A 26844-nucleotide genomic window follows, 5' to 3' on the forward strand; every position below is an offset into this window, starting at 1 on the left:
TTGCAGTCACAATTTCCCCTTTTTAATCAGGTCTGCCTTGTTAACACCCTACAAGCCCTAATAAGCTTTCTGCAGGTGCATCAATCCACTCAGCTGTGGTTGTGCAACAAGAGAGGCCCCCAGGACCAGCAGAATATGCGTGCCTTGCTTAGAAACACTCACCTGTGGGCTTCAGTGAACGTCTCTCCAACCCTGATAAAAAGATTATGAGCTTGCATAACCAAGTCAGCATTTCCTTTCACGGTTTCAACAATCACATTTATTCCTTGGTTTTAAAAGGTTTTGGTTCAACAGTTTTATAAACAGGCTTCACAAAATGTGCAGTATTTATAAACATGGTTCTTAGTCGCAGTGGTAATAAGAATCTTTACTTTCGTCATAATGTTCATTTCAGTTTTACAACACAAGGTTGATTGTTTCCCCTCTTCTCCCTCCCACAATTGGCACTTAATCATAAATTGGAGAAACTTTAAAAAGACAAAAAGTTAATCTAAGCATGAAGTTAAAAGCACCTTGCCACAGTATAACATTTTAATAAGGCAAACTCTTGTTTTGTAAAGTCTAATTGTGCAACTTGGAGACCTATGGAAGGAGGCAGAAATGCCAGCCTTCTCTTATAAAGAACAGGCCTTCATTTTTGCTTTAAAGTGTTCACCCCTCCATACCAACGCCCCTTAAAAAAAGTACATCTGATAATACAGCAGGAACACCCCCTTCACAGGGTGAAAGGAAATTACAGTAGACAAAGGCTGAAAACACGGTGCATAGTACACAAAATAAGACTGCTTTTAAAAATAACATTAAAAAAAAAGAAATAGAAGAAGAAAAAGAAACTGAACAACAAGCAACAATGGAATTTTTCTAGTGGAAAGAGGATTTGTGGGCTTCATAAATAAGTGGAAAAGTATTAAAATACTTTGCTATATAATATAAAAAGGCGCAAAGTGTTTTCCAGTTGTCACCTAAGCGTTAGATGCAACTTTGTAGGAGTAAGTATTTGGAGGCAGCTTGGAGCTCTGATTGGTGCAGGCATTCCAGCAGGGCAGTGCTGCCAAGAGCAGGAGAAATCCCCCCAGCAGGACACAAAAGCCACTGAAGTAGAAAGCAGTGTTGTACTCCTGCGTCCAGTCGTAAAACCAGCCTGGGAGTGGGATAAGAGAGAAGCTCATCAGTGAAATGCAACACAGCACTGGCAACATAGAAAAACAACAATTAAAAACCACTCAAACAACAAAATAAAATTTAAATTACATAGGTTGAATCTAAAATGCTGTTTGACCTCTTAGACATGGAATGTGTTTTCTCCCAAAGACAAATCATGAACATAATCAGCTAAACAGCTTTTATTTTTTGTTGCAGATTTTATCTTTCCATTACTATTAGACATGCAAAATTCTGTCTGGTTGTGACAAGCCCATGTTCAGTTTATATCCACACCTTGCCCTTACCTACAATTGGTGGTCCGAGGCTGTTCCCAAGTCCAGCAAAGAACATCAATATCCCATAGGCATGAGTCAGTTTCTCAATCCCCACAGTCTTTGTTGTTACATATGGAAAAATTGACCAGTTCCCAGTCAGAAAACCCAAAATCCCAGAAAGCATTGCTAATGTAAGGTAACTTTTGGCGAATGGAATTGCAAACAAGGCCACTCCTGTCATTATTAAGGTAGTTACATAGAGATATAAAGTGTTAACCCACTTAAAATCTGCCAGTATTCCTAAAGTAAGTTTGCCAACAGTCGTCATAATGCCAATAATGGAAATAAGGGGCATGTAATAGTCATCTTCACTAATGTTTGCACTTCTTGCTACATCTTCCATGAGCAGAGAAGGGGGAAATCCACCAATATCAAAGAGCAAGATGGCAACAAAGAGAGCTGAAAATACTTTGTTCTTGAAAAGAACCATGGTCTCCTTCCAGTAGGTGAAATAGAGCTGCCACTTCCTCTTGGCGAGTTGCTTGCAGAAGTTTGTCTGTTCTACAACTTTCTTTTTATAAGTGTCTTTCTCATTTACGTTTATTGAGCTCAATGTGTTCTTATGCAAAATGCTATCCTGTTTGCAGTCAGGCACATTGTTCACAGATTTTTCATCAATATAGCCCTTTTCAAGGATGCTAATGTTTTCTTCTACAGTCTTTTCCTTTTCATGGTAAACAAAATATTGATCTGGGACTTTGTCTACAAACATTTTCTCTGGTGGAGGAGAACTGGGTGATTCCAAAGGTCTCATTAGGCTGCCACAGGCTAATATATTTAGAGACAGGGCACCAACTATTAGCAGACACCCATCCAGTCCATACAGCTCAATAAGCTCTCTTTGCAGTGCTGCATAAATAAAGAGTCCAACACTTGAGCCTATAAAAGAAAAATAAGTTTGGTTTAAACTGAAGAACCAAGACCATTCCTCAACTCTAACAAAATTCCACAATTCAGCAGCTATGAATACAGTGCCACAGGAATGTTAATTCATTTGTGCTCCTGACTCTCCCAAGTTTAATGAACCAGTAAATCATCATTCCTCCTGAAGTTACAGTTCCTTTGTTGAGTAGCAACAGCACAAAAAAAATCTCCCAAAATATCTGAACACTTTGTGACAAATAACACTAGCAGACGCTTCATAAACAAGTAGGATCAATACTATATCTGATTAAAAACATCAAAGAACTGTTAAGTCACTCTTCTGCCCTGCTCTCATATACATGTATCCCTTCAGGTACCATTTTGAGTTAGCACAGTTTGAATTTTCCACTCCAACATTTTTCCCTTCCTCCTCCCAGGCAGAAATGGACCAGGAGTTCACCAAGACCCCTCCTAGAAGCAGCCCTTGACTGCCTGGTGTTTAAGGGGCAGGGTTTGCCAGTTGGGAGTTTATCCCAAAAGCATTTCTGAAGCTCTACAGGACTAAGTATGCACATGTGGCCATTCAGAAGAAAACACTGAAGAGTGAGAAATTACTAGGAGCACAAGCATTTAATGCAATCCCAGTAATTTAAAGAAAAGGCTCTTTGTTGAAGTGAGGACATATCCATTTTAACTAGTGGGTGTCCTCTCACAGACACAGAACATTGGTTTTCAAGTCAATTTATATGACAAACTTTAAAATTATTTGCTGAAGACTGTCTGGTGCTAAACAGAGGAAAAATCAATTACAAAATCTATGCTTGTTTTGCCTTCCAGGTTCTGAAATTAACCAGGGCACAATAAGATCAGGCTTTAAGGCAACCCACCTGGAATGCAAAACAAAGCCACTGGAAATGATCCCAAGGAACATTTCTCTAGAAGCTCCTCTTCACTTAGCTTGTGTGGATGTGGTATTAGTATCTCACACCACTGACTACACTGATCCTGTGTCTCCTCACTGACAGCTACTCGAGCAAAGAGGTCAGAGCAGATGCCCCATGGCACACAGAAAGCAAGGTATGGCACGGGAGCCATCTGTAACCATTCCTACTCGGGCCACTAAAAACTGTAGAGGTACAGCTAATGTGAGGTAGTGGTGATGCGGCATTTGTATCCTGCATCTCCAATCTCTTTCTCACCTCTGATCCTGGGTAAGAACAAAGAGCAAAAAGAGGATCTATGGAATGTTTCCCCTTAAGATCTGGGGCACACAGCCCAAGCTACCTGAGTCTGTTTTCAGTGAACATCCTTTCCTCATCTATATTGATGGCCCATACATAAACTTGCAAGTGTAGTTACTATTGTATCTGAAGCCTCAGTTTTTCCCTTCATTGCTACTGATATTTTTATTTAAGAAAGTAGTAACTTTCTTAAGTTACTGAGAAAAACATAATCTTCTGGGTTTTATTGCCAGGGTAAGGATGGCTGCATCAGAGCTGACAAGCTGGAGAGAATGACAATTGAAGTCCTACCTGTTGAAATCAGCCCAAGTGCGAGGCCTCTGCGTTTGTCAAAATACTGGCACGTGATGGTGACTGTTGCAGTGTACAAAAGGCCACATCCAAGACCTGCATAAAAGGAGGGAGATACAAAACATGCTACATCCTCTAGGAATGAATGCCCTTTGTTATCCCCCAGGTGATGCCATGGTGTGCCCTGGGTACTGAGGTACCTTTAACCCTGCTCGGCACTGTCCCACCTCCCCGTCCCTGCTGCTGAGCAGGGTGCGGCAGGCTGGCTTTGAGGAGCTCCAGCTGAGCTCTGTGCTCTGTGCAAGGGCCCCAGGGCTCTGAGCCCAGGGCTGGGCAGAGCTGCCTGCCCATGGCACGGTGCCCTGCTGGCCACAGAGGTGCCCAAGTGCCTGACACAGTTAACTTGATCAGCCACCCACGGCAGCACAGAGGGCAGGTCACCACCTGCCAGGAGCGCAGCGCTCTCGTGCCTCCAGCGCAGCATTTTGTGTTCAATCCAGTTCTGGGCAGAGCAGCACTACTCCCTAATGATCCCTAATTTATCAAATTAGAATGATAGAATGTGACAGAATTCCAGAAGAGATATTATTCCCTTAAGATTGGCATTTCATGCCAGCAGAAGACTTGTTCGATTCCAGCCTTCGGTAAAACCTCAGCTTCTCCATCTCTAACAATTGTGTCAACAGAGGATAAACTGTTTTCAAACCCTCATGAACATTTACATTTTTTTTTATCTTTTTTCATGGTAACAGCCTGCCCAAAAGTAAAGCATTCCTTGATAAATAAAGTCCCAGACTACCACTGCCTCTATGAATCAGTTTCCCATTTCATATTCATAAACCAACACTCAAAATAATGAACACTAATTCTCAAAATGAAGGGAAGGTATTTCTGGAACAGGCTGTTACCATGTTTTTATCATGGTAACAGCCTGCCCATGCAACATCCCTCCCTGCCCAAAAATGAAGTATTCCTTTGTCTACCATTGTCTCTGTGAATCAGTTTCCCATTTCATATTCATAAACCAACACTCAAAATAATGAAGACTAAATGAAGGGAAGGTGTTTCTTACCAACAACTATCCCATATGAAACATAGAGGAAGTATATGTTAGGTGCAAAACTGCTCATCATGAGGCCCCCAGCCACCATAAAGCCACTGAAGATAGCTACAGGTCTTGCTCCAAAAGATGATACACATATACTGCAGACAGGACCTAGAGGAAAAAAACAGGAAAAAGCATTCCAAGTAAACACCAGCACCAGGAAGAACTTCTAAAAAAATATCAATCTGTGGAAATATTTCTTATGATAACTATTTACATGTATAATTATATTAGATAACAATTCAGAGTACTCATTTTCACAGGGTTCTCTAAAGCAGTTATAAAAATATTCATGGTCAGGCTAGCAAAATTTTTCTCAAGGAGAAACTGAACATCAAGGCCATGAAAGGGTCATTGGGCTGGGAGGGAAAGAGCAAGGGAAACATTCCTTACACATAGGGAGATCCAAAACATACTGGACTGTCACCACAGAACTTAGGTGCACAAAGTTTCTGAAAAGAATCTTCATCTTGAAACACAAAACCAAGGCAGACCATCAGCCAGGCCTTAAGCAAGCAGGTATTTTTTGCCAGAGCACAAAACCTGTGTTTCAGAAACACAGTATCTGTATTCATCTTGGTATGTGATGTATGAAACTGGAAAGAAAAGGCAGTCACTGGGGATCATGGTCACAGCAAGAATGCCACCTGGTGCTTACACAGAGGGAGCCTCTGCTGGCATCCCAGGCAAGGATAAGCATCATTCTTCCCTGATTTTTGAGGGAATTAAACAGAACCTTTTACTACCTATCTCTGCTCCTCCTGTGAAACTACAGAAAATAAAAGTCACTTACGGGGAGCAGCCATAACAACATTCAAGTTCACTCCCCAATACTTCTCAGTTCTTAGCTCTCAGCTCTTCAAAACAAGAACAGAGTGAGGCAGAATTCACACCCTGTCTCTATTCAGCCAGTTCTCTCCTCACAGAAATTGTAGAACAAGCACTTATTCTGAGCTGTGTGACCTGGAATACACCTTTTAGTCTTAAGTAGCGTGCAAGTTTGGTGCCCTGCATAAAGAATCAACCAGCAAGGGACTTGGCTTGCAAAGACAATTTATCTGAAACTCAAACCTTCACTCATAAACTCAGATGTTAGCCTCATTTCTAAACTCAGCAACTTTGAGATTAGAAGTTAGATGCACAGATGAACGCCATTATTTAACACAAACAAACAAAACCACCTTACAACATCTGCACCTCATGTGAAGGGATGCACACACACACGCCATGGTCGATTCAATCTGCACAAGCAGTAATTTTGGAGTCTGCCATTTGCCAAGGTTAGTGCTCCCTGAGTCACAGAACAGATTCCCAGCAGATGGGAGGTGAGCCCAGAAAGGTGATACGAGGTAAACACTTGGAGCCTGGGGATGGTGCTTGCCTAGGTTTGTAGACAGAAGAGAGCAGCTGGGAATGCAGGAAAGGTTTTCCTGTGGTTGCCAGCCATGGGACAAGCAGTTCAGGCAGGCAGGAGCAGGGATTTGTCAGCAGGTGAAATGATCCTCAAAGACAAGGCAGGCCAGAACTTTTGCCCTACATTAGAGCTATCTGCCCAGGGAACATAAAGGGGGGTGAGTCTGAGCTGGGGCTTATCCAGGCAAACAGAGTTACAGAGGAATCAAGAAAATATTCCAGGAAAGAAAGGTTTAATTGGATTTTGGAAGCAATGAAAAAGGAAGATCTAAGCACTTACTGCTTCTCAAGAGTCAGTACACTGTGGGAATGAAAGCTGGCCAGCATAATCTGGGCAGGGTAACATGCTGAGAACAAAAGCTAAGAGCATTGCTGATTCTTAGAATTAATTACTAGAACTGGCAAATTAAGATTGGTATGTTTCCTAAAACCACGGGATTTAAAAATGAACAAAGGATTGACTCTGTATTGTATAAAGAATTCTTCTACACTAAAAGAAAATAAAGTAGTGTTAACATAATACAATTAAGCAGAGGAATTTGCACTCTTTCTATTCTTTATTTCTGGCTACTACCTTGCTAAAACAAACAGCACTTCCCTTCCACCTGCTCTCTATATTTGGACACAGCTACTCTCAGAAGGTGTCTGTCCAGTCTGGGGTGGTGGTGCTGGTACAGACATCACTGACCCCTGCTAGAGCATCCCAGGTGAAACTGGACCCTCTGACCCCAAGCCAGAACAAGACACAGAGCTGAAGGATGTGGCTTCATAACCTGACAAGGACATCTCCACTGGAGCATGAACAAAATCATCCCTGACAAGGCCCAAGGAGATGCTCTTCCAGCCTCTCTGCTTACAAAATCTAATCCCAAAGGAGAACAAAGAGCACAAAGACATCTTTTCACTCTGACATGGAAAACAATCTGCACAAAAGTGAAGAACCTGCTCCAGAGAGCTCAGCATTAATCTGCCATCTCGCACAGCAAGACATCTGGCAACTCAGCAACAGCCCTGTTTATAAGAAGGAGCGCCACTGTAAACATTAAAATAATTATTTTAGGTCCCCAAGTTGAGCAGAGAACAGCTCCATCTTCCCATTCACACTAGGCACGACTTTCACACTCATCACACTGCTAGAAAATCAGTCACAAAAGAAAATCCCCTGGATTTTCAAATGGTGCATCAAAGCCAGCATCTTTGTCCTTTCCTGCCTCCTTGCATTGCTTCCCCTTCCCTGTTTCCCATAGCACTGGCATTTTCTTTTCCACCAGGCACAGCACCTTCAGTTATCACCACAGTATTTGCACAAGAATTGACTGTACACAAACTTGTCATTCTTTACAAATATTTGGACCACAATGGGTTCAAGGCAGTAAATTCTAGTAAAGATCCAACTTTCACAGAGTGGGACTGAGACCTGCCCTGTGGATTTTGCTCAAAGTGGGCATTCTGAAGAATGCAGGAGTCTGCATACAGCCACATAGGAAACAGATCTTCAGGCAGCATAAGGGTTTTCATTAGCTGACTCTCACCATAATATGAACAACATAAAAAAATCCCAGTGGCAATCCTCAATAGTAAGCATGAAAAATAGCTTTAAAGCCAGCATTTTGTTCAGTTTGCCAGCAGCTCCAGGGGTTAGCACTGGAACTAGCACAATATTTTATGACATTGATAAATATTTACCTCTTTTACAAATAAAATCCCTAGGGCTTTTTCCTTTCCAAATGATGTATCTTAAAACTAGACCAAACTCAGTCAAAAAGAGATAGCAGCACAGTTTACTGGAATGACAGCTAACTCTAGGAAGACAGACAGCACAGGAACAGACACTGCTCTTCTGCACACAACCTGTCACAGCTCACAGTCAGCAGCACAATTATCAGGGGAGCAGTCAACAAGATCCCCAGACAAAATGGGAAGCAGAAGGAAGATTGGTTTTCACAGGAGATCTTCATACAGGGGGACCAAAGAGGAAGAACACCTAGGAGGGATCATTTGTACATTAGTATTTTTATTAAAATTATTTTGAATTAAGTACTTTACCCTCAATGAGACCATGATGTGTCTGTGAGTCCTTCCTGAGACATGAAAACAAGGCAACTGCTGCACTTAGGAACTTAAACCTGCAGAAATGTGCTGACCTCCTGACAAGCACAAAGTTGGTTTTTTTAATGGACATCCAGAAGTAACACTTTCTTCCTCAATATTTTCACATAAAGCAAAAAATAACCCTGCAAAACAACATTCTCTCCCTCCACTCCACTCACTAATCTCAAGGATCCTCCTTTCTTCACCTCATACACAAAACCTTTTGCTAAACAAACTGCATTGGACAACTGAGTTCATTTTCTTATCATTGGCATTAATCTGACCCACCCTACCTGGGCATCTGTCCGAGCCTGTTGAAACTGTAGAGTAGAAAAAATGGTCATGAACTGCATTAAAATCCACTGGACAGAATACAAGAAAATGCTCTGCATATTAAGTGCATTTCTAAAACCTGGTTATAATAAATATAATACTCTCCAAATGCCTGTACTTTGGATATGAGTATAGATCTGAAAAAAAGCCTTTCACACTGGGCAGTAACCCACTCCCAACTGATTGGAAAGAGATTTCCTTTCTAGAAAAATGTTGTTATATGAACTGGGCTTTTTTTCAGAGGAATCTTGGGGACACCCTTCTCCCCTATGCATAAGCTATTTACAGCATCCATACTTTACAGTGGGGGCTATGGCTGTTTGAGGTTTGTGTTCAAAAATATGTAGATGCTGCAAAATAGAGTGGTATAATTGATGTCATAGAGTAGTAAAAGTTATAGAGTAGTAAAATTGTTGCTTGAAAACACAAAATTAAGCTTTTTAAACACCTAGCACTGCATGCCTCAGATCAGCAGAAACACCCCATCAAATTATCAAGGCGTGCCTTTCAAGAGAGAATCCTCCCTTTGCTCTCCCTCCATTAACGAAGGGAAGTGGGAACAGAGACATTGATGTCTCTTCCTATGCCAAGGACTGTGAAGTCAACCCTTACTATAAACAGCTGTGGTGCCAATTACAGGCGCCAAGGTCTTTGTTTTGCTTTTAACAAGTGGAACATGGATTAAATTTAATTTCAGGCTCCAAATGGATGCAAAATTAAGAACATTTGGTGCAGAAGAAGCACATGATGTTCAAGAATATATATAAATATCCTCCTCTGGCCTGTTTTAGTAAGGGAAACCTACTAAGCTTTTTCAATTTCTTCCTGTTGAACAAGCCCTGGAGCCCTGTGTCCCATCTGCCATAGCCTGACCACTGTCATAACACTAATTCTGCAGGGCAGCTCTCACCTCTGCCTCCCACAGCAACACTGATGCTTGTCTGTCACTCCTCTAGGCACATTTCTTGCACTGCTCTGCAAGGTTTCCTCACAGAAAGTCACAATCCAAGCCATCCTGCGAGGAGGAGCCCACAGGATCCCAGCCCCATTCCCTTCTCCGGCTCAGGCTGGACACTGGCCCCAGCAGCACCGTCTGTGCTGCGAGCAAAAGGACAGAAATCGAACACCAGGTGCCCAGGAAATGGATCCAAATAAACAAGGTGCTGTTCTGGGTTTCTATGTCTCCAGTCTAAGTTTAGCTCTCACAGAAGTCAGAAGTAAACATTTTAGAAAGGATACCAATGCAGCAAACATGAAAGTGCTCACCAGCATCAGCTGCTTGAAAAGAAATTTCAGATTACATGAGCAGAAGGAAGGGGAGAAGACAGAGAACCTTTTTCTGTGCCAGATGCTATATATATCTTCTTGAGTTTGGTGAAATTACAGTACTAATACAGCAGAGTCACTGGTCCCAACTTTCTCTGTTAGAGAAGCTGGCGAATGTCATTGCCAGTGCTATCAATGAGAAAAGTCTTCCTAAGAAAATGGACTCTGATTTATTTCCTGGCTGTGGCTGCTAATCTACCATAATTGTCATTCCTTTTCCAGTCTGGTATCTACAGCTTCAGAAAGGTGATGTTAAGTTGAATAAAGCCCACAGAAGAGTCTAAATGGCTCTCCAGTAGAGCCTTAATTAAAAGTGTGGGAGTATTGGCAAAAAGACTGTATCAAGTTACAGGCTTTAAAGAAAATTTAGAAATAATTTGATGACATTTTCTAGACATCCATCACACTAATCAAGGGGCACTTCAAAATATACCACTTGAAGTTAACATTATTCATCAGCTGAAAACTAAAACTAAACAACTTGTACCATAAAATTGCATACTTTTAAGGAGGAAATTCAGTAGATTTATCATTAGGGTCAGAACCCAGCTTGACAAGCAGTGGGAACTTCCATTTTAGGTAAAGCTGGGAACATAGACTTTGTTTTCAGTCAACTCTGATAACATCAATGTAATTAAAGGACCCTCCCTGCACTTTCTTTTGAAGGCATAAAGGGTAGGAATGATTATTAAGCTTCTGAATGCCAAACTGAAAGAATAAAATCACATGGACAGACAGCACTCCTCCTAACCTGTCAAACCTTCATTTAATCATTCCATACCAAAATCAGTCACAAGAGCACCTTTGTTTTGTATTACTCATCATTGATTTGTATTATTCATCATTATTATAGCTGCTGTCATGGTTTAACCTCTACCACAACCAGGCCCACGCAGCCACGATCTCACTCCCCCACCAGCAGGAAAGAGGAGACTCAGAAAGGTAAAAGCTGGAAAACTCCTGGGCTGACATAAAGGCAGTTTAATAGGGAAAGCAAAGCACACTTTGCATGCAGGCAAAGCAAACCAAGGAATTGTTCACTGCTCCCCATGGCAGGGCAAGTTCAGCCATCTCCAGGGCAGCAGGGCCCCATCACGTGTGATGGTGACTCGGGAAGACAAATGCCATCTCTCAGAAGATCCCCCCCTTTCCTCCTTCTCCCCCCAGTTTATTTACTGAGCATGATGTCACATGGCATAGAACATCCCTGTGGTCACTTGGGGTCACCTGTCCTGGGTGTTTCTCCTCCTGACCTCCTGTGCACCCCCAGTCTCCTCACCAGACTGGCAGCAGGAACAGCAGGAACGACCTTGGCTCTGTTAGCCCTGCTCACCAGTAAGAAAAACACCTCTACATTATCAACCCTGCATCCAGCACATTTCCAAAACACAGCCACTGAGAAGAAAATGAACTCTACCCCAGCCAAAAACCAGCCAGCTACAAAGCACATTGCTGAGAATTGCCCACAGCAGCAAGTCAGAGGGCACTAACATCTGGAAACAAGCACAATGTTGACATAAGGGAAAGGGGACTGAGGCTCTTAACAGAGCCAGAGACCTCTGGTCTCCTAAAAGGGTGTTCTCTTGAATTTCCTTCTGCCTAGTTTTTCCTTCAGCAATTACCTTGTTTATCATTACTTTCCCCCACTTCACTCTTTCACTCAAATATTTTGAGGTCTTGATGAATATCAGGAGTTAATACCCATGACACAGGAAAATTAAAAAAGGATGATGGAAGAGCAATCTCCAGTCCTTTATCCAATAACACCCTCAGACTAAATAGAGTCTTTTTGTGCTCAGTGATCCACCTGCCTTTGCCCATTTCTCTTCTGCCTGGTGGCAAAAAAACCCTAACACAGGAGTGACACCAGTACTTGATCAGTTCTGGGGCCATACAAAGCAGTGCTCTTTATTCAGGTCTGTATTGCTATTGGAACATCAACTTTCTTTTGAGGAGATTTTCCTCAGGATCCTGAGCTGCATTTTGTCCATTAAACCACATTATTGCTTTTGCTTGTAGCAGCTCCCCTGTTGACTAGAAATTTTTTCCAGATCCAGCAAATAGATAATAGTTCCCATGATAAATCTTTGAAAAACAGAAGTTAGTGATATGACCCAGTAAATACCCGTGCCTGATCTTAAAACAACAACCTAGGAATTGTCAAGGTGAGGTTTTATTTCCCTAAAATTCTGCTGTTACTCTCCAAGTGACAATGTCTTACTACAGAAAAGTTTCTAGGAAAGTTGCTTCATTTAATGCTACTGTTACCCATAACTTTCCAGCCTTCAAAGGGAGTTTTTTCTCAAGTAAAGAATGAAAAGGAGCCCTCACCCACCCTCACTGGTAGGTTTTCTGCTAGAGCTGAAAAATTAGTAACTCATTCATTGACTTTTTTCATAAAGCACTTGAACCATTTTGGACTAACAGCTTGCTCTGATTTTAAGACAATAATATAAATGTTAGTCTTAAAATCTCATTAAAAAAAATGCATCAACAAAATTACTGTTCAGCTTCTAGAGTATGACTTTTCTAGTTTAGAAAATTCAAAATAATTGTATTTGAATAAAGGGAATATTTTTCTTGCTCTTTTAACATTATATTCCTCTGGCTTATGCATAAATGTAACTATAAAGGAAACTATAAATGTAATATAAAACTAAAAGAAAAATGCAGCACCCTCATTTGCAGCCGTCTTTGACACGATTCCAAGAGCACACACACAGACGAAAGCATCAATTGGAGACATTTCAATTTAGGACAGATACTGCTTCTGCACTTACTGGCAAGCAATCCAATTCCATTGGCTAGCGATCCAACCCAAGCAGTCTTGCCTTTCCCCTCTCCAAAGGCATCCAGCCACTCCAGGTACAGCACTCCCACCGCCAGCGGTGACCCATAGCACAGGAACTGGGCGAAGAAGGAAACCACCACGATCACCCAGCCCCAGCCTCCGTCCGGCGGCTTCCGAAACGCCATCCTGGCAGCTGGGGGCAGAGGCAGGGCAGCACCTGTGCAGACAAAACCCAGAGAGAGCAGGGTCAGACACCTGCCTGAGCACAGGGGAGCTGTGCAGAGGTGGCAGGTTCAGCCATCCTGCAGGAGCAGCTGCAGCACACAGGCTGTGGGAGCTGGAAATGCCACACTGCATGAAACAGTGCAGCACACTGCAGGGGAAATTGGAACTGCTGGGTAACAGAACAGCAGCACCTAAAGCATCATACATAGAGTTGGACATACACCAGCGCTGCATGAAAGAGAAGCATTTCATTTGCTGAGTGCTAAATAAGCTCTCTGAAAACTTCAGGCATTCATATCTGGCACGGTTCAGCAAAAGAGCCCCATGGTCACCTGCTGTTAAAGCCATGAATATTAAAAAAGGAGGAAAAAAATCTATACTCAGTTCCACTCTCAGCACAGTATCTTTCTATTTATTAAGGTGTTTGCCACCAGATAGTGCACTCTGAGAGGGGCAGATCAAGAGGAAGACTGACATTTTGGCAGTAGTAATAGTTATGTACTCTGTTCTGTCAACAAAGTGATGTGTAGAGAGCTGCATCCAAAAATCACTTTGAGTATATTAGTGAAGTGAGCTCTAAGACTGTGTACAGGTGTGGCTGCATGACAGCAACAAACATGCACACAAAAATCTGCTATAACCTGTAAAAGTGTCAGCCCTCTGCACACATCAGCCTTCCCCAAACTGGCACTCACTGCCTGGACTCCAGAAGCACCACCTTACTCCTGGGCATGGCCCAACCCATCACCTGTGTATCTATGGCTTTAAATAACCCACCACCCTCACATCTTCTCAAGACTAGAGTGTGAATGTAGGGATCAGTACTTCTAAAATCTGGCAGTTTCAGAGGTTTTCCAGGCTACGTTGCTCTGGAGTCTCCCTGTGCACACAGCCAGCCTGCCCTCCTTCCCTACAGGGAGCAATCTGATGAATAAAATTTGATGAATACAAAACACATGCTCTGCTCCTGGCTCTGCCACTAACCAGATATGTAATTCTCAATAGTTTTATTTCCTTCACCCTGGAAGATATTCTCAAGGACCACCTCCACACTGCAGCTCAAGCATTAAGACTGCTGCAGTAACAGCTCTGCTCTGGGAGACTCCCAAGAGACAAAGCAGAAAAATAAATGCATTGCACTGCCTTTTTGACTTAGGAACCCAGAGGAAATGGAAAAAAAATTACTGCTGTATGAAAGCAAAGGGGAAAACAAGCAGACAATAACAGAATTCCCATTTGAGATCCTCACACCCTTTTCTCGGGCAATTTTTAAGAATTTGCATGGAAAACTTAACAAAAGCTCTATAGTATAAAATTTTGAGGAATTGTATAGAGACATGAAAAAGGCCAGTTCTAGTTTGCAAATGCACTTAAATGTGACTTTGAGGGTAAATACTCACAGATGATGGCAAAAATCTGTCAGCTTCCTATAAATGTACCTTCATGTGACAACCACCTGCAAAAAGACAACAAAGCAAGTTTTCAGCCAACATATCACTGCAACAGTTAACACAACTCTGAAAAAATGGAGGCTTCACATGAAATTTCTTCTTTTTAAAATCTTCCTAGAGGAACTTCAAAAGCAAACAAGTTATCTCAGTGGAGAAGTACTGATCTCCTGCAATTAATTAACATCTGACAGCAGCCTTGAGCCCTCAAATAACAAAAATATCGCCCACTAATGTGAAATACATTTCGACATCCTGGGTCCTTTGGGAGTGATTTACAATTTTAATATACTGACTGTCCTTGAAGATACATCATTCCCAGTTACAAATGCTACAAACTTATTTGTTTCAGCTAATAAATGTAAATTCTGACTCACTCCAATGCCTGGTGAGTGTCCCTTGATCCTGTGAGATGCAAGGGTGGCAGCTAGGATAGCCAGAAGTCATAGGCACTTTCCTATAACAATGCCTTTTACACAAAAAGGGATCTCTGCATTTCCACACAAAATATTTATTTGAATACAGTCCCCAAGAGCTGACCCATGCATCTGTCCATGAATTAAGTAATTTTCACTTGGCTTTTGTCCCTGCCTAGAGGAAAACATAGTGGAAACAAGTAACAGCTTTAAAAGCAGACAATGAGACAAAGCAAGGAAGTTTTCAGAAAAACCCTACAATAATGGAGGTAGACAGTGAATAGCCCCAACTCATATTTATTTAAAAATAAACTTTAGAAAACAAACACATTTTAGCTGTTACCTTGATTTCCATTATATTGGTGCCCTAAAATTTAGCACAAAGACAACTCTTGAGTTCAGTTCTGCTATTCTAAATATTTCATGGGAAGGAAGCAAGGACTGGGCAGGAGAGGAAAAAAGTTTTTGTAGTCTTAGGTCACGTAGTCTCCTCTAATAGAAAGACTAAAAACCTCTGGATTAGTTTGTCATCTGTTGCAATGCTGCAGAGTATAACTGAATTTAACCAACTGTACCCAATTTACAGCAGTAAAAGCGCTAACTTTCTACATGCTGACAACTCCTATTTTGCATCATAGATCTCTTTTGCATCTTTTAGTTAAATAACAAAATTTTAGGTATCAACCATCTCTATTCTCTGAATGCTCCAAGCCATTTATAGTCCACAACTGTTGGGCAAAAAGTAAAAATAAAAAAAAAAACCAAACATAATTTCACCAGAAATCATCCTCTGGGGTATAACAGATCTATAAAATCCCAGGATCATTTTTGAATGACCTGGCTTTCCCTTCCCTCCTCCTCCTGTTTTTGCAGGTTATTCCTTCACCTCACCCTGCTGTGTGCCTGATAGCTAAACTGAGGTATTTCCTAACTCCCCTGAAAAGAGGGGGAGAGAGCAGGGAGCTGCATGAGGAGCCTGTTCCCCAGAGCCCTCTGCTATCATAGTTAAAGATGTCCTGCACAACAAAGCCACTGCTGGGACCATGGATATCAACTTTCCATTGGCACATTATTTAATGCTTCTCCGAAAGGAAAGGTTGTACTGTAATAGCTTGGTAGCAGGGAAAAGAACTGACAGTGAAAATTAAACCTTCATTTGCATGGACACCAAACCTGTGCATCGACTTGGGAGGGATCCAAAGCGCCTTCCACTGTTTTCTGTCTGTGTAGAAAGAGGACACAAACTGTAAAGATATATGTGGGCACTAAAAATGAAGACACAGAAGCCCACACAGAGGGAAGTGAGGGGAGTCAATAGTTGTGGGTTTTTTTCTCAGAACCAACCAGGAAGACTTGTATAATCCTGGTAACAGATAAACAACTGTTCAAGATTCAGGATTCAGGTGGGAACAGTTTCACAAACCCTTCGGTTCACTAAGCCTAGGGATACTGTTTCAGGCTCCAGGAAACCAAATTAAATTAAAAATACTGAAAAAGAGACATGAAGCATAAAGAATTGAATAGTAACTTGAAATTTGGTGAGAAAAAGCTTTTCAGTGAGTTGTACTCACTGCGAATAAGAATCAGAGGAAGAGAGCTGCTCGATGAAAGCCTTTACCAACCACAACAAAAAGAAACTCTAGAGAACAAACTGAACGACAGCTTCAATGTGGAAAGAGAGAAGTGTCTGGCTGCAACTATTTGCTTTGCTCTGAGCACCATTATCACAGCACTGAACTCCCTTCCTATAAATCTTAGAATTTGGCTTAAAGATGACAGATGAGCACAAAAAAAGAACATGAGCACCACTGAAACATTAGCCCTCAGCACAGCAACTTGTATTAATCTGTGGCAAAGGGAATCTTGAGAAAGACAGTAGCAGTGTGATTGTTTCCAGTTCGTTCTTTGTGCAGCCAGAGCCCAGGAAGTGTGGTGCTTTCTGTGAGCAGCACATGGCTGCAGAGAGAGCTGATGTCAGCACACACACTGCGTGATTAACACTGGGCTCCTCGAGTTTTGCAAGGCTCTGCTACAAAGCAAGACGGTACCAGCCAGAAAAGTAACATCCCTCGTTTTAAGCTGAATCAGACTTCTTGTAAATTTCTGTTTATTTTTCAGGCAAGTCCTTGCAATTATCATCTGAAATTTCTGCTACCCTTAGCTTGAAAGTAACACCTAGAGCATGAGACTGCTGCATCATAGGTGCTTTTAACATGCTCATCATATCCAACACCTGCATGTGTACTGACAAAACAGCACAAGCATTGTATTAAATTCACTGCAAGTTGCATCTCTACTTCCACGATATCTGACTTTAACTGGTATTCTACAGTACAGCAGCTTCCTGTGTGACACTGAACACATATATGTATTTCCCTTCTAGTTCTCAATATTCAGATCTGCCTATTTGTCACATTTCTCTACTTGCTTTTCTGTCAGTTGAATAAGAGAGTTGTCAATATCAATGTTTCCTCCTATTTCACATGGATGACAGAAGTGTGAAATTTTAAACAAAACTAAACACCAGAACGAAACTTACCAACAACAAAATAATGTTTTTCTATAGTGCAAAATTAGTTTACATTAAGAAGCATCAGTGGGGCAGCACATAAACCAGTCAGCTTTGTACAAATCTGTCAGCTCAGCAGAACCAGTCCTACCTGTTTCCAGAGCCTCACTGCTCCAGAGCGGATGGAAACCCCCCGAATGAAAAACTTTAGTGCCTGTCCGTCACTAGCACGCATCCATGCGGGCAGATATGAGCCAGCGCTGCTAGAAACCACGAGCCAACATGATTTACCAGAGATCTGCTCTGCAAACCGAGAGCACGATGCGCGACGCCTCACGCATCCCAACCTGCGAGGCTTCCCTTCAGCATCCGCTCGCCCGGTCCGTGCGCACCCTTGGCAGGATCTCCGTGGGGATGCACGGCCTCTTATAGCCCTCTGCTCGCCTCGCCTCTCCCCACGCCCTCGGGGCCAGCCCACAGCCCCGCGTTACACATTGACGCCTTCCAGCTGCGGGCCGGTCCCGACGGGGAGCGCTCACCCGCGCCGGGACTGAAGCGCTCCGGGAGGTGACTGAAGGTCGCCCTGGCCGTGCCGATGGCAACGCGGCCGAGCCACAGTGCCCAGCTCCGGGGCAGCCGCCGGGGTGACACAGGGAGCCCGCAATGGGCACTCACGGTGTCGGTGGGCTCCCGCAATGGGCGCTCACGGTGTCGGTGGGCTCCCGCAATGGGCACACAAACACCGATGGCGATGGGCACCCGCTGCCATGTGCCCGCGGCAGGTGCCGATGTCGCACACCGCCCAGTGCCCATCAGATAAACAGGGCACACCAGGAGGCACCGCAGCCACACCGAGGGGTGCTCGTCGATGGGCACCGCAAGGGATGGGCTCGCCCGGGGCCGGCGGCACGATCCGCTCCTGCTCCTGAAGCCGCTCCCCGCAGAGCCGCCCCGGGGCCCCGGCCCGGCCCTGCCGCCCCCCGCCCCAGCTCCCGGGGCGGCTCCCGCCGCAGAGCGGGGCCGGGCGGGGCCAAACCGGGGGCAGCGGCCCCTGCGGGGGGTCTGTCCGTCCGTCCGTCCGCCCCCGCCCCGCTGTCCCCCCGCCCGAATCGCGGGTCCCGGCCCCGTTACCTGCGGGCGGGCGGCCCGTGGGGCGGGGGCCCGGAGCCGCCCCCGGGGAGCCGGGGTAGCCCCGCATCGCGGCGGGCGGGCCGCGGCCGGCACGAACCGGTTGTAACTCGGGCGGGGGAGGAGCTGCCGGGGGCCGCCACCGCCTCCGCCCGCAGCCCCGGCGCGGGGGGACCGCCCCGACCCCCGCCCCTCCGGGCAGGCGGGGCCGCTCGGCTCGGGCTCGGGCTCACCTCCGCCGCCCGACGCTGCCTTGCCCCGCTCCTGCCCCTGTCCCGCGGGCAGACCCCTGCCCCGTTCCCGCCGGGCACAGGCGGGCCGAGGGTCGCCCCCAGCCCGGGGCCGTGTGGGAGCCGCCCCCGAGCCCCGAGAGCGGCGCTCACCGCGGGGTCCCTGCCCGCCGGGTGCCCGTCCGCAGCGCTGCCCCCCATTGTCAGCAGCCCGGGGCACGGTGACCCCCAGCGCCATCCCCGCTCCTCGCCCCAAGGCAGCCGCAGGCCGGGCTCCCCCGGCACCGTGCGGGTCCCCGGGGCGGCGGAGCGGCCGCAGGACGGGCACGGGCGCTGCCCCCCGCACCGGCCGTGCCAAAACCCGCAAAGTTGCGCTGCAGACAGCGATGCAGGCAGCGCACATGCGGCACTGCTACCCCAGCCTGTCCGCTCCGGGGAGAGACAACTCACTCGTGTGTCAGCGCACCCGCTGCCTTCAGGGGCCGCCTCGTCGGAGCCCCGGGCCGGGTCCGTGTGCATGGCACGTCCAGCGCTGTCGCACAGGCGGCAGGGCGGCCGGCAAGTTCAGCCACCTGCGATGCTCACCCTCCAGGCTGCAAAGGCTGCAGCAGAAGCTGCTGAACACCCAGCGAGTATCAGCCCCCACCTCGGGCGTGCTCTGGGTGACAGCTCTGCTGCTGCCTCTACCCAATTAGAGCTCAGGTAACCACACACTGCAGGTGGAAAGATAAACATTCCCTGAGCTGAGTGAAATTTTGAGAGCTGAAATATTCCTAGACCTGAAATTCTGATGCAACCTCAGATGTTCACAGCCTCTGCAGTTCCTGCAGGTATGGCACCATTCTCCTTTTCAGTCTTGCATTCCAGACTTACTCCTTCATGCAATATTTACAAAGGCTTGTGAACTTCAAATGTCTTTGAAAGTGTCTTGATCCATGCCTCACAGCATTCAGGTAAATATCAAAATCAATACTTGCTACTGGAAGGACTGACAGAAGAATGACATAAACTCAAGCCTCACTTCTAAGACATCCCAGCTGGTGTTGGGTTGTGCTGTGTATCTCATGTCGAAAAGGGCAGCCAGCTGAAGGGGGGTGGGGGGGAAGAAAGGAGAACAGGAACTCCGAGAGCTCTAGAAAGCTGTTTCAGGGAGGAGAACTGAAATAAATGGCATTTAACCTAGACAGAAGGAACAGGGAAACACCATAGAACTTCACGAACTGTAAGAGGTTGCTGTGAAGCAAAAGGAATGAACTGTTCTGCATATGCATTAGACCAATAAAAGAGGTGAGTAGGCTTAAATTCCATGCCCAGGTAACTGCTACAGATATTAGGAAAAGCTAGGCTAGCTTGTGCTTGCACAGATTTCTTTGGGAAGCGCAGCATTTTGGGAACATGTGCACTGGAGCTGCTGAAACAAATGACTGAAGACAGCTGCCCAGACAGTAAACAGCCACTGTTTACTTTGATTGCTTCTTGGGCTTCAGGACACAGGCTGAAATTGAAAGGGTAAGTGAAATCTTCCCATAGCCACACAAGAGATGGCTGGGAAACAACAATTCTGAATTAACTGTCCAAGATGTGCTCTTTCCTACACTTTAATACAAAACCTTCTTGCAAACAAATGCATCTAAAGCTCCAGTTCCCATTACAGATACAGAAATATCTGTGCTTGATACAGAAGCTTAAAAAACAATCTTGTAAAATTAAATACTTCATTCTAGCAAAATTGGTCATGAGCATCTCAAAAAAAAATAGTGTATTCACAAGTTCACAATGGTTTAGCTGTACAAGAATAGTTAAGGCACATGAAAAAGAGTTAAGGCACATCAGTGGCAGGAGTACATTGGCACTCCCTGGATCCTTATGCAGAGGAAGCAAGTCCAGTCAGATGTAAACCAAACCAAGTTCAGATCACAGGAAGCTTTGGACCTGAACAAGAAACCCCACTTGAGAATAACTATGCACTTTGAGTGAATACATACTGACCCTAATTGCATACTCTAACTTCTCTGGATGTCCCCCTAATGACAAGTCCCTTGTTTCAATTAAACCCGTTCTTAATATGAACATGTCAGTCAAGTGCATACCATAATTTTGAGAGGCCAGCCTTGCTGGCAAGGAACAGAACTGGGAAAACAAGCTACAGAAAAGGTTAGAGGAAACAGTCCCTCCTCCATGTCTCCTTTGTCCCTGGTTTCATAATAAGCAATACAGCTCTGTTCAACTCTAGGTTTCTGCTCACTGGGCCTACAGTATTTTGGCAACTGCCATTTGGCTTAGATTTCACATCACTGGTTAATCTTCTCATTTCTTCCCTTCAGGAACCCTTCCTACATGGCCTTCCAAGGCCCAGTGAATTGTAACAGTGCTATAACTGCACCATTCACAACCACACTTTCATCCCACACATCACCAGAATTCTTAAATCCTCATTTAAAATAGAAAATAAAGTAAAACACTGAATAATTTCTATAAGCCACTTTTCCCCTCAGCCTGTGGGGTCTAAGATTCCAAAGAATAAAGGTACTTGTGTAGCATGACCAGGGATGAGAGCAGCAGCTAGTTAAATTTTACCTGATTTTTGGTACACCATGGTTGCAGGATGTGCTGTTCTGGGTCACTCACAGCTGTACCAGCGAACAGATGATCGAGGAATGTTCTCTACTTCACAGCCAGTGCTCTAGCAGCAGCTCCTGGAGGTACAGAGAGGAAAATTAGAGGGTATTCAAACAGCCACCTTGGAAGGGGTCCTTCCCAGCAAGGAATGTAGCTGGTGCTGAACACCCTAAATCTGATCAAAAGGATTATCACCCTGGGTCAAGAGGCAGCAGGTTTGGGTATTCTTGTTTGTTTATTTGCTTGTTTGATTTTAAAGAAGGTCTAGATTGTGCAGTGAAGGAAAATCTCAAAACATAACCTAATTCTAAGTATTTGATCAACTATTGTCCTTTAAACTGTGGTCCAGGCTGGGGAGCATCCTTTTTTATCTTTGCAGTCCTTATGCAATCAGCATGGGAGGACAGAGTCTGCAGCGAAAGGGTAAGGCCAGCATGTGCAAAGGCCACTGTAGGTGTTTGGTTAACTTGCTTGTGGAAAATGTCCATTAATGATTGAAGGGGGAGCAAGGTGAGGAGAATAATCAGTAGTTTGACTGGAGTTTAATTTAAGCAGGCACATTAAATATTGATGAACTCACAGAGTCTAAAGGACACTCATTTATCTCCAGCAGCCGCAGCAGACAACGTTTCCGAAGTTATAAATTAACCCTTCATGTGGGAGGTGAGAAGTATGAGGTTTGTCAAGTGCTATTTGACCACTTCAAGCAGGGTCACTACACCTTCTCTCAGATTCGTGTGAAAGGGAACAAGACTGTTTCAGCTGCAAAGAACACAGATTACCCAGGAGATGCCAATAAAGTACCACAAAGCTTCCTGGTGCCATCACAGCTACGCTGACAGGGAATATTGCCTACTTTGTCTGGGAAGATGCAGATACAGTGGCAGAATTGTCCCTCCCACAGTCTGGCTGTCACTGATAACACTAAATCCAAGGTTTCCACACCACCATCCTCTGCAGAGCCCCTCTAACATGGACAAGGCCTGAAGTGTGTGCTCAGACTGTGTCCCCAGTGTAACCATGTCTGACAAACCGGCCAGCAGCACACAGGAGAGATGGACAGGGACTTTGTACAGGAGCATGTGGGGACAAGACAAGGGGGAATGACTTAAAACTGAAAGAGGGGAGGTGCATAGTAAATAGATAATAGGGAAAAAGCCTTTACTGTGAGGGTGGTGAGGCCCTGGCACAGGTTGCCCTGGGAAGTTGTGGATGCTCATCCCTGGAAGTGTTCAAGGCCAGGCTGGATGGAGCCCTGAAATACCTGGTGTGGTGGAAGGTGTCCATGCCCATAGCAGGGGAGGTGGAACTAGATGATTTACAAGGTTCCTTCCAATCCAAACCATCCTATGATTCATTTGCTGCTTTGTAAATCAATTTCCAATGTTAGTCTTCAAGTCTACATATATGTAAAATAAACCTCACATGCAAACCTGCAAAGCTTGTAACAAAAGAAAAGCAGCAGTCATCCAGCTTTAAAAAACTGTAGTCTATAATTACTTCTTTTTTGTTTCTTTACTTTTACATGACTGAATGGGTGAAGGGCTTTTCGGGTTCTTACACCACCCATGTAGGTAACGAGGACATCACCTGTATGTCGTCATGAGGGTATTACCAAAAGAGGGAAAAGCCATTTAATCAAAGTAATTTTAACTTCCTTATAACTTCAATGCTCTTGCTACACAACACAACCAACCCATGCAGCTGCAAGGAGCATTTTTTGAAGATGTCCGAGGTACAGTTTCTTAGTAAAAGTTCTTTGTAACAAACTAGAGAATCGTGACAATATTCACAAAACATAATCTTCTGAATCTGTTGCATATATTTGCCTTCCCTAAACTGATAAAGGAACTATTTGGGTTTGGCAAATAATGAAGTTTTCCATATTTAGAACATTAGGGAAAATCACATTATGTTAAAGCTATTTTAAAAATCACATAGACTTCAACTAAAATACAAAATGCACCACGTAATGACAAGTAAGTGCTGACAGCATGAACCACATCTGCTCAGAATGTAAAATGGAAATAAATTTAGCCCTGTATTTCTAAGCAAAGGGATTTATCAGTTCTATTTTCTTCCAGGAAATAACTAGCAGGATATTTTTATTATGGCAGAGGTCCCTCATGACCTTCAGGTTTGCCATAAACTCACAAAGATAAATGCCAGTACAAACCACAAATGCTATTTCTACTGAGATACAAAGTTTGTGCTGTTCAATCCCAACTTCCCTTTCCTGATCCTGTTACATGCCCCTCACAGTAAAGCTAATCCCCATTTAGGGTGGTGCATTTTATTATATTGGGAGAGTTCAAGAAAGCATTCACTGTTTTAGTAAAAAGGTTCCATTTTCTTTAAAGATCAGAATATTCCTTACAGAGAAAGGCAAAAGTCAGAGCTGTCTCTTACAGCAGCAAATCTTGTATAGATGAGCATGTATAGTTACATTAGAGAATCAGATGACAGTGAAAATACCAGGATATTAAAGAAATCACAATACATAAATAAATCACTTTTTCAGAGAACAACTCAGTAACTTATCCTTTGCACCCATCACTCTCCTTTCTGAGCTACCATATTTAGGGCACATAAAGGGCTTGTTTAATTAGAGGGGGGCAGACTGGTTTATGCTATATCTGCATTTTTGTTCTTAATCTGGAATATCAAATCTCCTTTCTAAATTCTATTTCTAGCTCCATGCTTTAATGGGCTAGAATGACCACCTCTATGGAAGAATATGATCCAAAACGGTTAAACATATTTTCACTTTCAGCAGTGGATGGACGGAAAATAGACAACTGGCCCTTAGCACTGCTGAAAAGCATTGTGATCAGGAACAAGGCAAATCCCAAACGTCCCAAACTCCAGTGAAGGCTGCAGTAATCAGAGCTGTGGCAGAGGGCACGGTGAGGTGGCTGAAAGGCATTAAAGAACATCCTGGAGGAAAATAATGACTCGTTTGTTCTGCACAGAATTATCTGCAGGCTCTCCCTTGTTGGCACATGGCAAGGAGGGGGCTGTTACCAACACCACACACTGCTGCTGCTGCTCCAGTGGGACTCAAACCATTCACTGCTCTGACAGTCAGGTGCTCCAGAAATCCTCAGTTCTCCCCCCATGGGTGGCTTTTACTCTTTGCAAAGACTGTACAAAAAAAGACTTTGCCATCTTTTTGCTCTGGAGCTGAAGTAATCTGTTTGGCCCAGGTTTGCAACCTCAACGAATCAAAGGCAAGTGTTTCTGTTGAGGTGGTCACCAGGTAGAGCATCAGTCCTCGAGATGGCTCCTCAGAAGCAGTGTTTGCTCATTCCCTGTGGAAAATTCAACTGTTCTGGCCAATAGAGGGTACTGAAGTTTAATGGCACACATTTACCAGGGCAGGAAGCAGCACAATGCATTCCTGTGACACTCTGCAGAGTACAGACATGCTCTTTTCATCTTGCTTGAGTACTAAGTTCATTTAATAGACCTGAGTTAGCTTTTCCCTCTCTTATGTAACCATACTAAAGTATCAAGGAAGGCTTTCATTTTCTGTCAATTAAATGGAGAGTATAATAGCAGCAGTATGAAACAGCCAGAAACCTAAATTCATTTCATTGCTATCTCTTTTCAATGCAAAGGCTCTCAGGTTTTTTTCTGTATAATGCAGTCCTGCCACTTCAGATGCAGCATTATTTCTAATGCTGCCCTCAGCCCAGTGTTGGATCCTCACAGGCCAAGACCAGCGTCCCAAACTACACTCAGTTTTTCTGGTTATGTTCATGCATTGATCTGTTGGCAATACAGCACATGCTGAAATAGTTCACAATTAATCACTCCAAATGTCTGTAAAAAGCTCTCAAAAAACCCCACATCCTTTAATTTTGATTGCCAAGACAAACTTGGTGAGTGCAGAGACCAAAGGGAAAGCAAGATCCCACAATAGGGGAAGGTTATTTTAAGCTTATGTCAAGCTGACACCCAGGGCTTGTCTAAATATAGATTTGTCCACTGTAAAGACCCTTAGTCTGCATTTAGTGCAGACACAAGCAGAGTTACTCAGCAATGACAGACAAGATTTGCATCCACACCCAGGCCCACAAAAGCACTCAATCATAACCAAATAACCAATTCCTGAAAAATTAGTTTGGAAGTGGGTTTCTGCATCAAAAGAGAAGCATTAATCAAGAAAAGCTTATCTCCTGCTGTTGGCAGCACACTTTTGCCATCTGAGCTTTCAAGAAGAGAAGCAAGCTCACCAACGGGCTGCAGCTTTCAGGCTCAGCTCTTTTACTTACCATGGTTTGCTGTGCAGACACGTTCCCAGAGCCTCTGCAGTGGCTCACGTGACAATGTAGGAAACTGCCTGTGCTGGGCAGGTGTGGGGCATTGTTCTGCCACTCAGAAATCCTGGCTTCCACACCGTGGCTTCCTGCTCATTCCTGTCCTCCCCTTGCTCATGCTTGCTCTGCTTCTGAGCTGTCAGTCCTTTTATTCTGCAGCATAAACACTGTGCTGTGCTGGACCCTCTGTCCCAAGGTCTGGGAAGCTCACTGCATTTGCAAAGAGCTTGGACAACTTACAATCAATAAATTAGCTGAAAACCTGCTTGATCTGACAACTACAATGTAAACACAGCCAGTGTGTCCTGCCACTGCAATGTGATGCTCTCTCCAAGTTCATGTGAATCATCTCCCCAGTGACTGTGAAGAGAACTGGAAACCATTGTCTGTTTACTGGCTATTGGAACTTCCTTACCAAAAAAGTACAAACAAAAAAAACGTGTTTTCACTGAAACAACTTGGGAATTCCTCTGTAACTTTACTGTAAACCAGACATAAATGTTTAACTGCACCTGTGTTAAACCTTCTTTGGATTTTGGGCTCTCTACTTGAAGATCTTATGGCAAAGACTGACAGAAGAAAGGCTCAGAATGCTGTTTTACAGTAGGTTTGCAGCCCAAGTGTCTTTGCTGTGCTCCTGTGCTGGTCCAGAGGCAGAGCTGTGCAGGGCCAGCATCTGGGATGGTTCCAAATCTCAGGGTAATAGCTGAACCTAGAGGAGCTTTCAACTCTGACATACAGCCTCCACCAACTACCTTATGTAACAAGACCTATCTTCAAAACCCTTGAAATCTACTTCAAAATGAAGTATTCCAGCTTGTCCAATAATCATTATAACAAGTAATGGAACAACTAGAAAAATCAGAAAACCAAATGTTCAGTAGGTAAAGGTGTGTTACATCCCTGACCTGAAAACAGGACAAGGAATGTTCCTTATTCTCACATGACACTTCTAATGCCACATATCCACACAGCAGGTCATGCACAAGGCCCTGCAGAGCTCCTCTACCATTT

The 26844-nt window shown here is 44.2% G+C and overlaps 1 protein-coding gene across 4 annotated transcripts; it reads right to left on the minus strand.

Annotated features, from left to right (window-relative positions):
- On the minus strand, positions 1–25912 carry SLC16A9 (solute carrier family 16 member 9). 4 transcript variants are annotated; one of them, XM_059477469.1, is made up of 8 exons: positions 25786–25912; positions 21467–21585; positions 14559–14614; positions 12923–13150; positions 4947–5090; positions 3875–3970; positions 1449–2357; positions 1–1141 (listed from the first exon to the last, which is right to left on the minus strand). In XM_059477469.1, the coding sequence occupies exons 4-8, from the start codon at positions 13116–13118 to the stop codon at positions 963–965; spliced, it is 1524 nt and encodes a 507-aa protein (XP_059333452.1). In that variant the 5' UTR covers positions 13119–13150; positions 14559–14614; positions 21467–21585; positions 25786–25912; the 3' UTR covers positions 1–962. The 4 variants fall into 4 exon arrangements, with proteins under 4 accessions (XP_059333452.1, XP_059333454.1, XP_059333453.1 ...); XM_059477471.1 differs by lacking the exons at positions 21467–21585; positions 25786–25912 and adding an exon at positions 18663–18719; XM_059477470.1 differs by lacking the exons at positions 21467–21585; positions 25786–25912 and adding an exon at positions 17823–17923.
- Between the last annotated feature and the right edge of the window lie 932 nt (positions 25913–26844).

Source organism: Ammospiza nelsoni, chromosome 8 (genome assembly GCF_027579445.1).
Source record: "Ammospiza nelsoni isolate bAmmNel1 chromosome 8, bAmmNel1.pri, whole genome shotgun sequence".
Taxonomy (NCBI): Eukaryota; Metazoa; Chordata; class Aves; order Passeriformes; family Passerellidae; genus Ammospiza; species Ammospiza nelsoni.

Coding starts and splice junctions, on each gene's coding strand:
- SLC16A9 (XM_059477469.1), bottom strand. CDS start 13,118: ATGGCGTTTCGGAAGCCGCCGGACGGAGGCTGGGGCTGGGTGATCGTG. Junction 5,091..12,922: donor TGGAATTGGATTGCTTGCCA/GTAAGTGCAGAA, acceptor TTTTTCCTCTAG/GTCCTGTCTGCAGTATATGT. Junction 2,358..3,874: donor ACTTGGGCTGATTTCAACAG/GTAGGACTTCAA, acceptor TTTCTTTTATAG/GCTCAAGTGTTGGACTCTTT.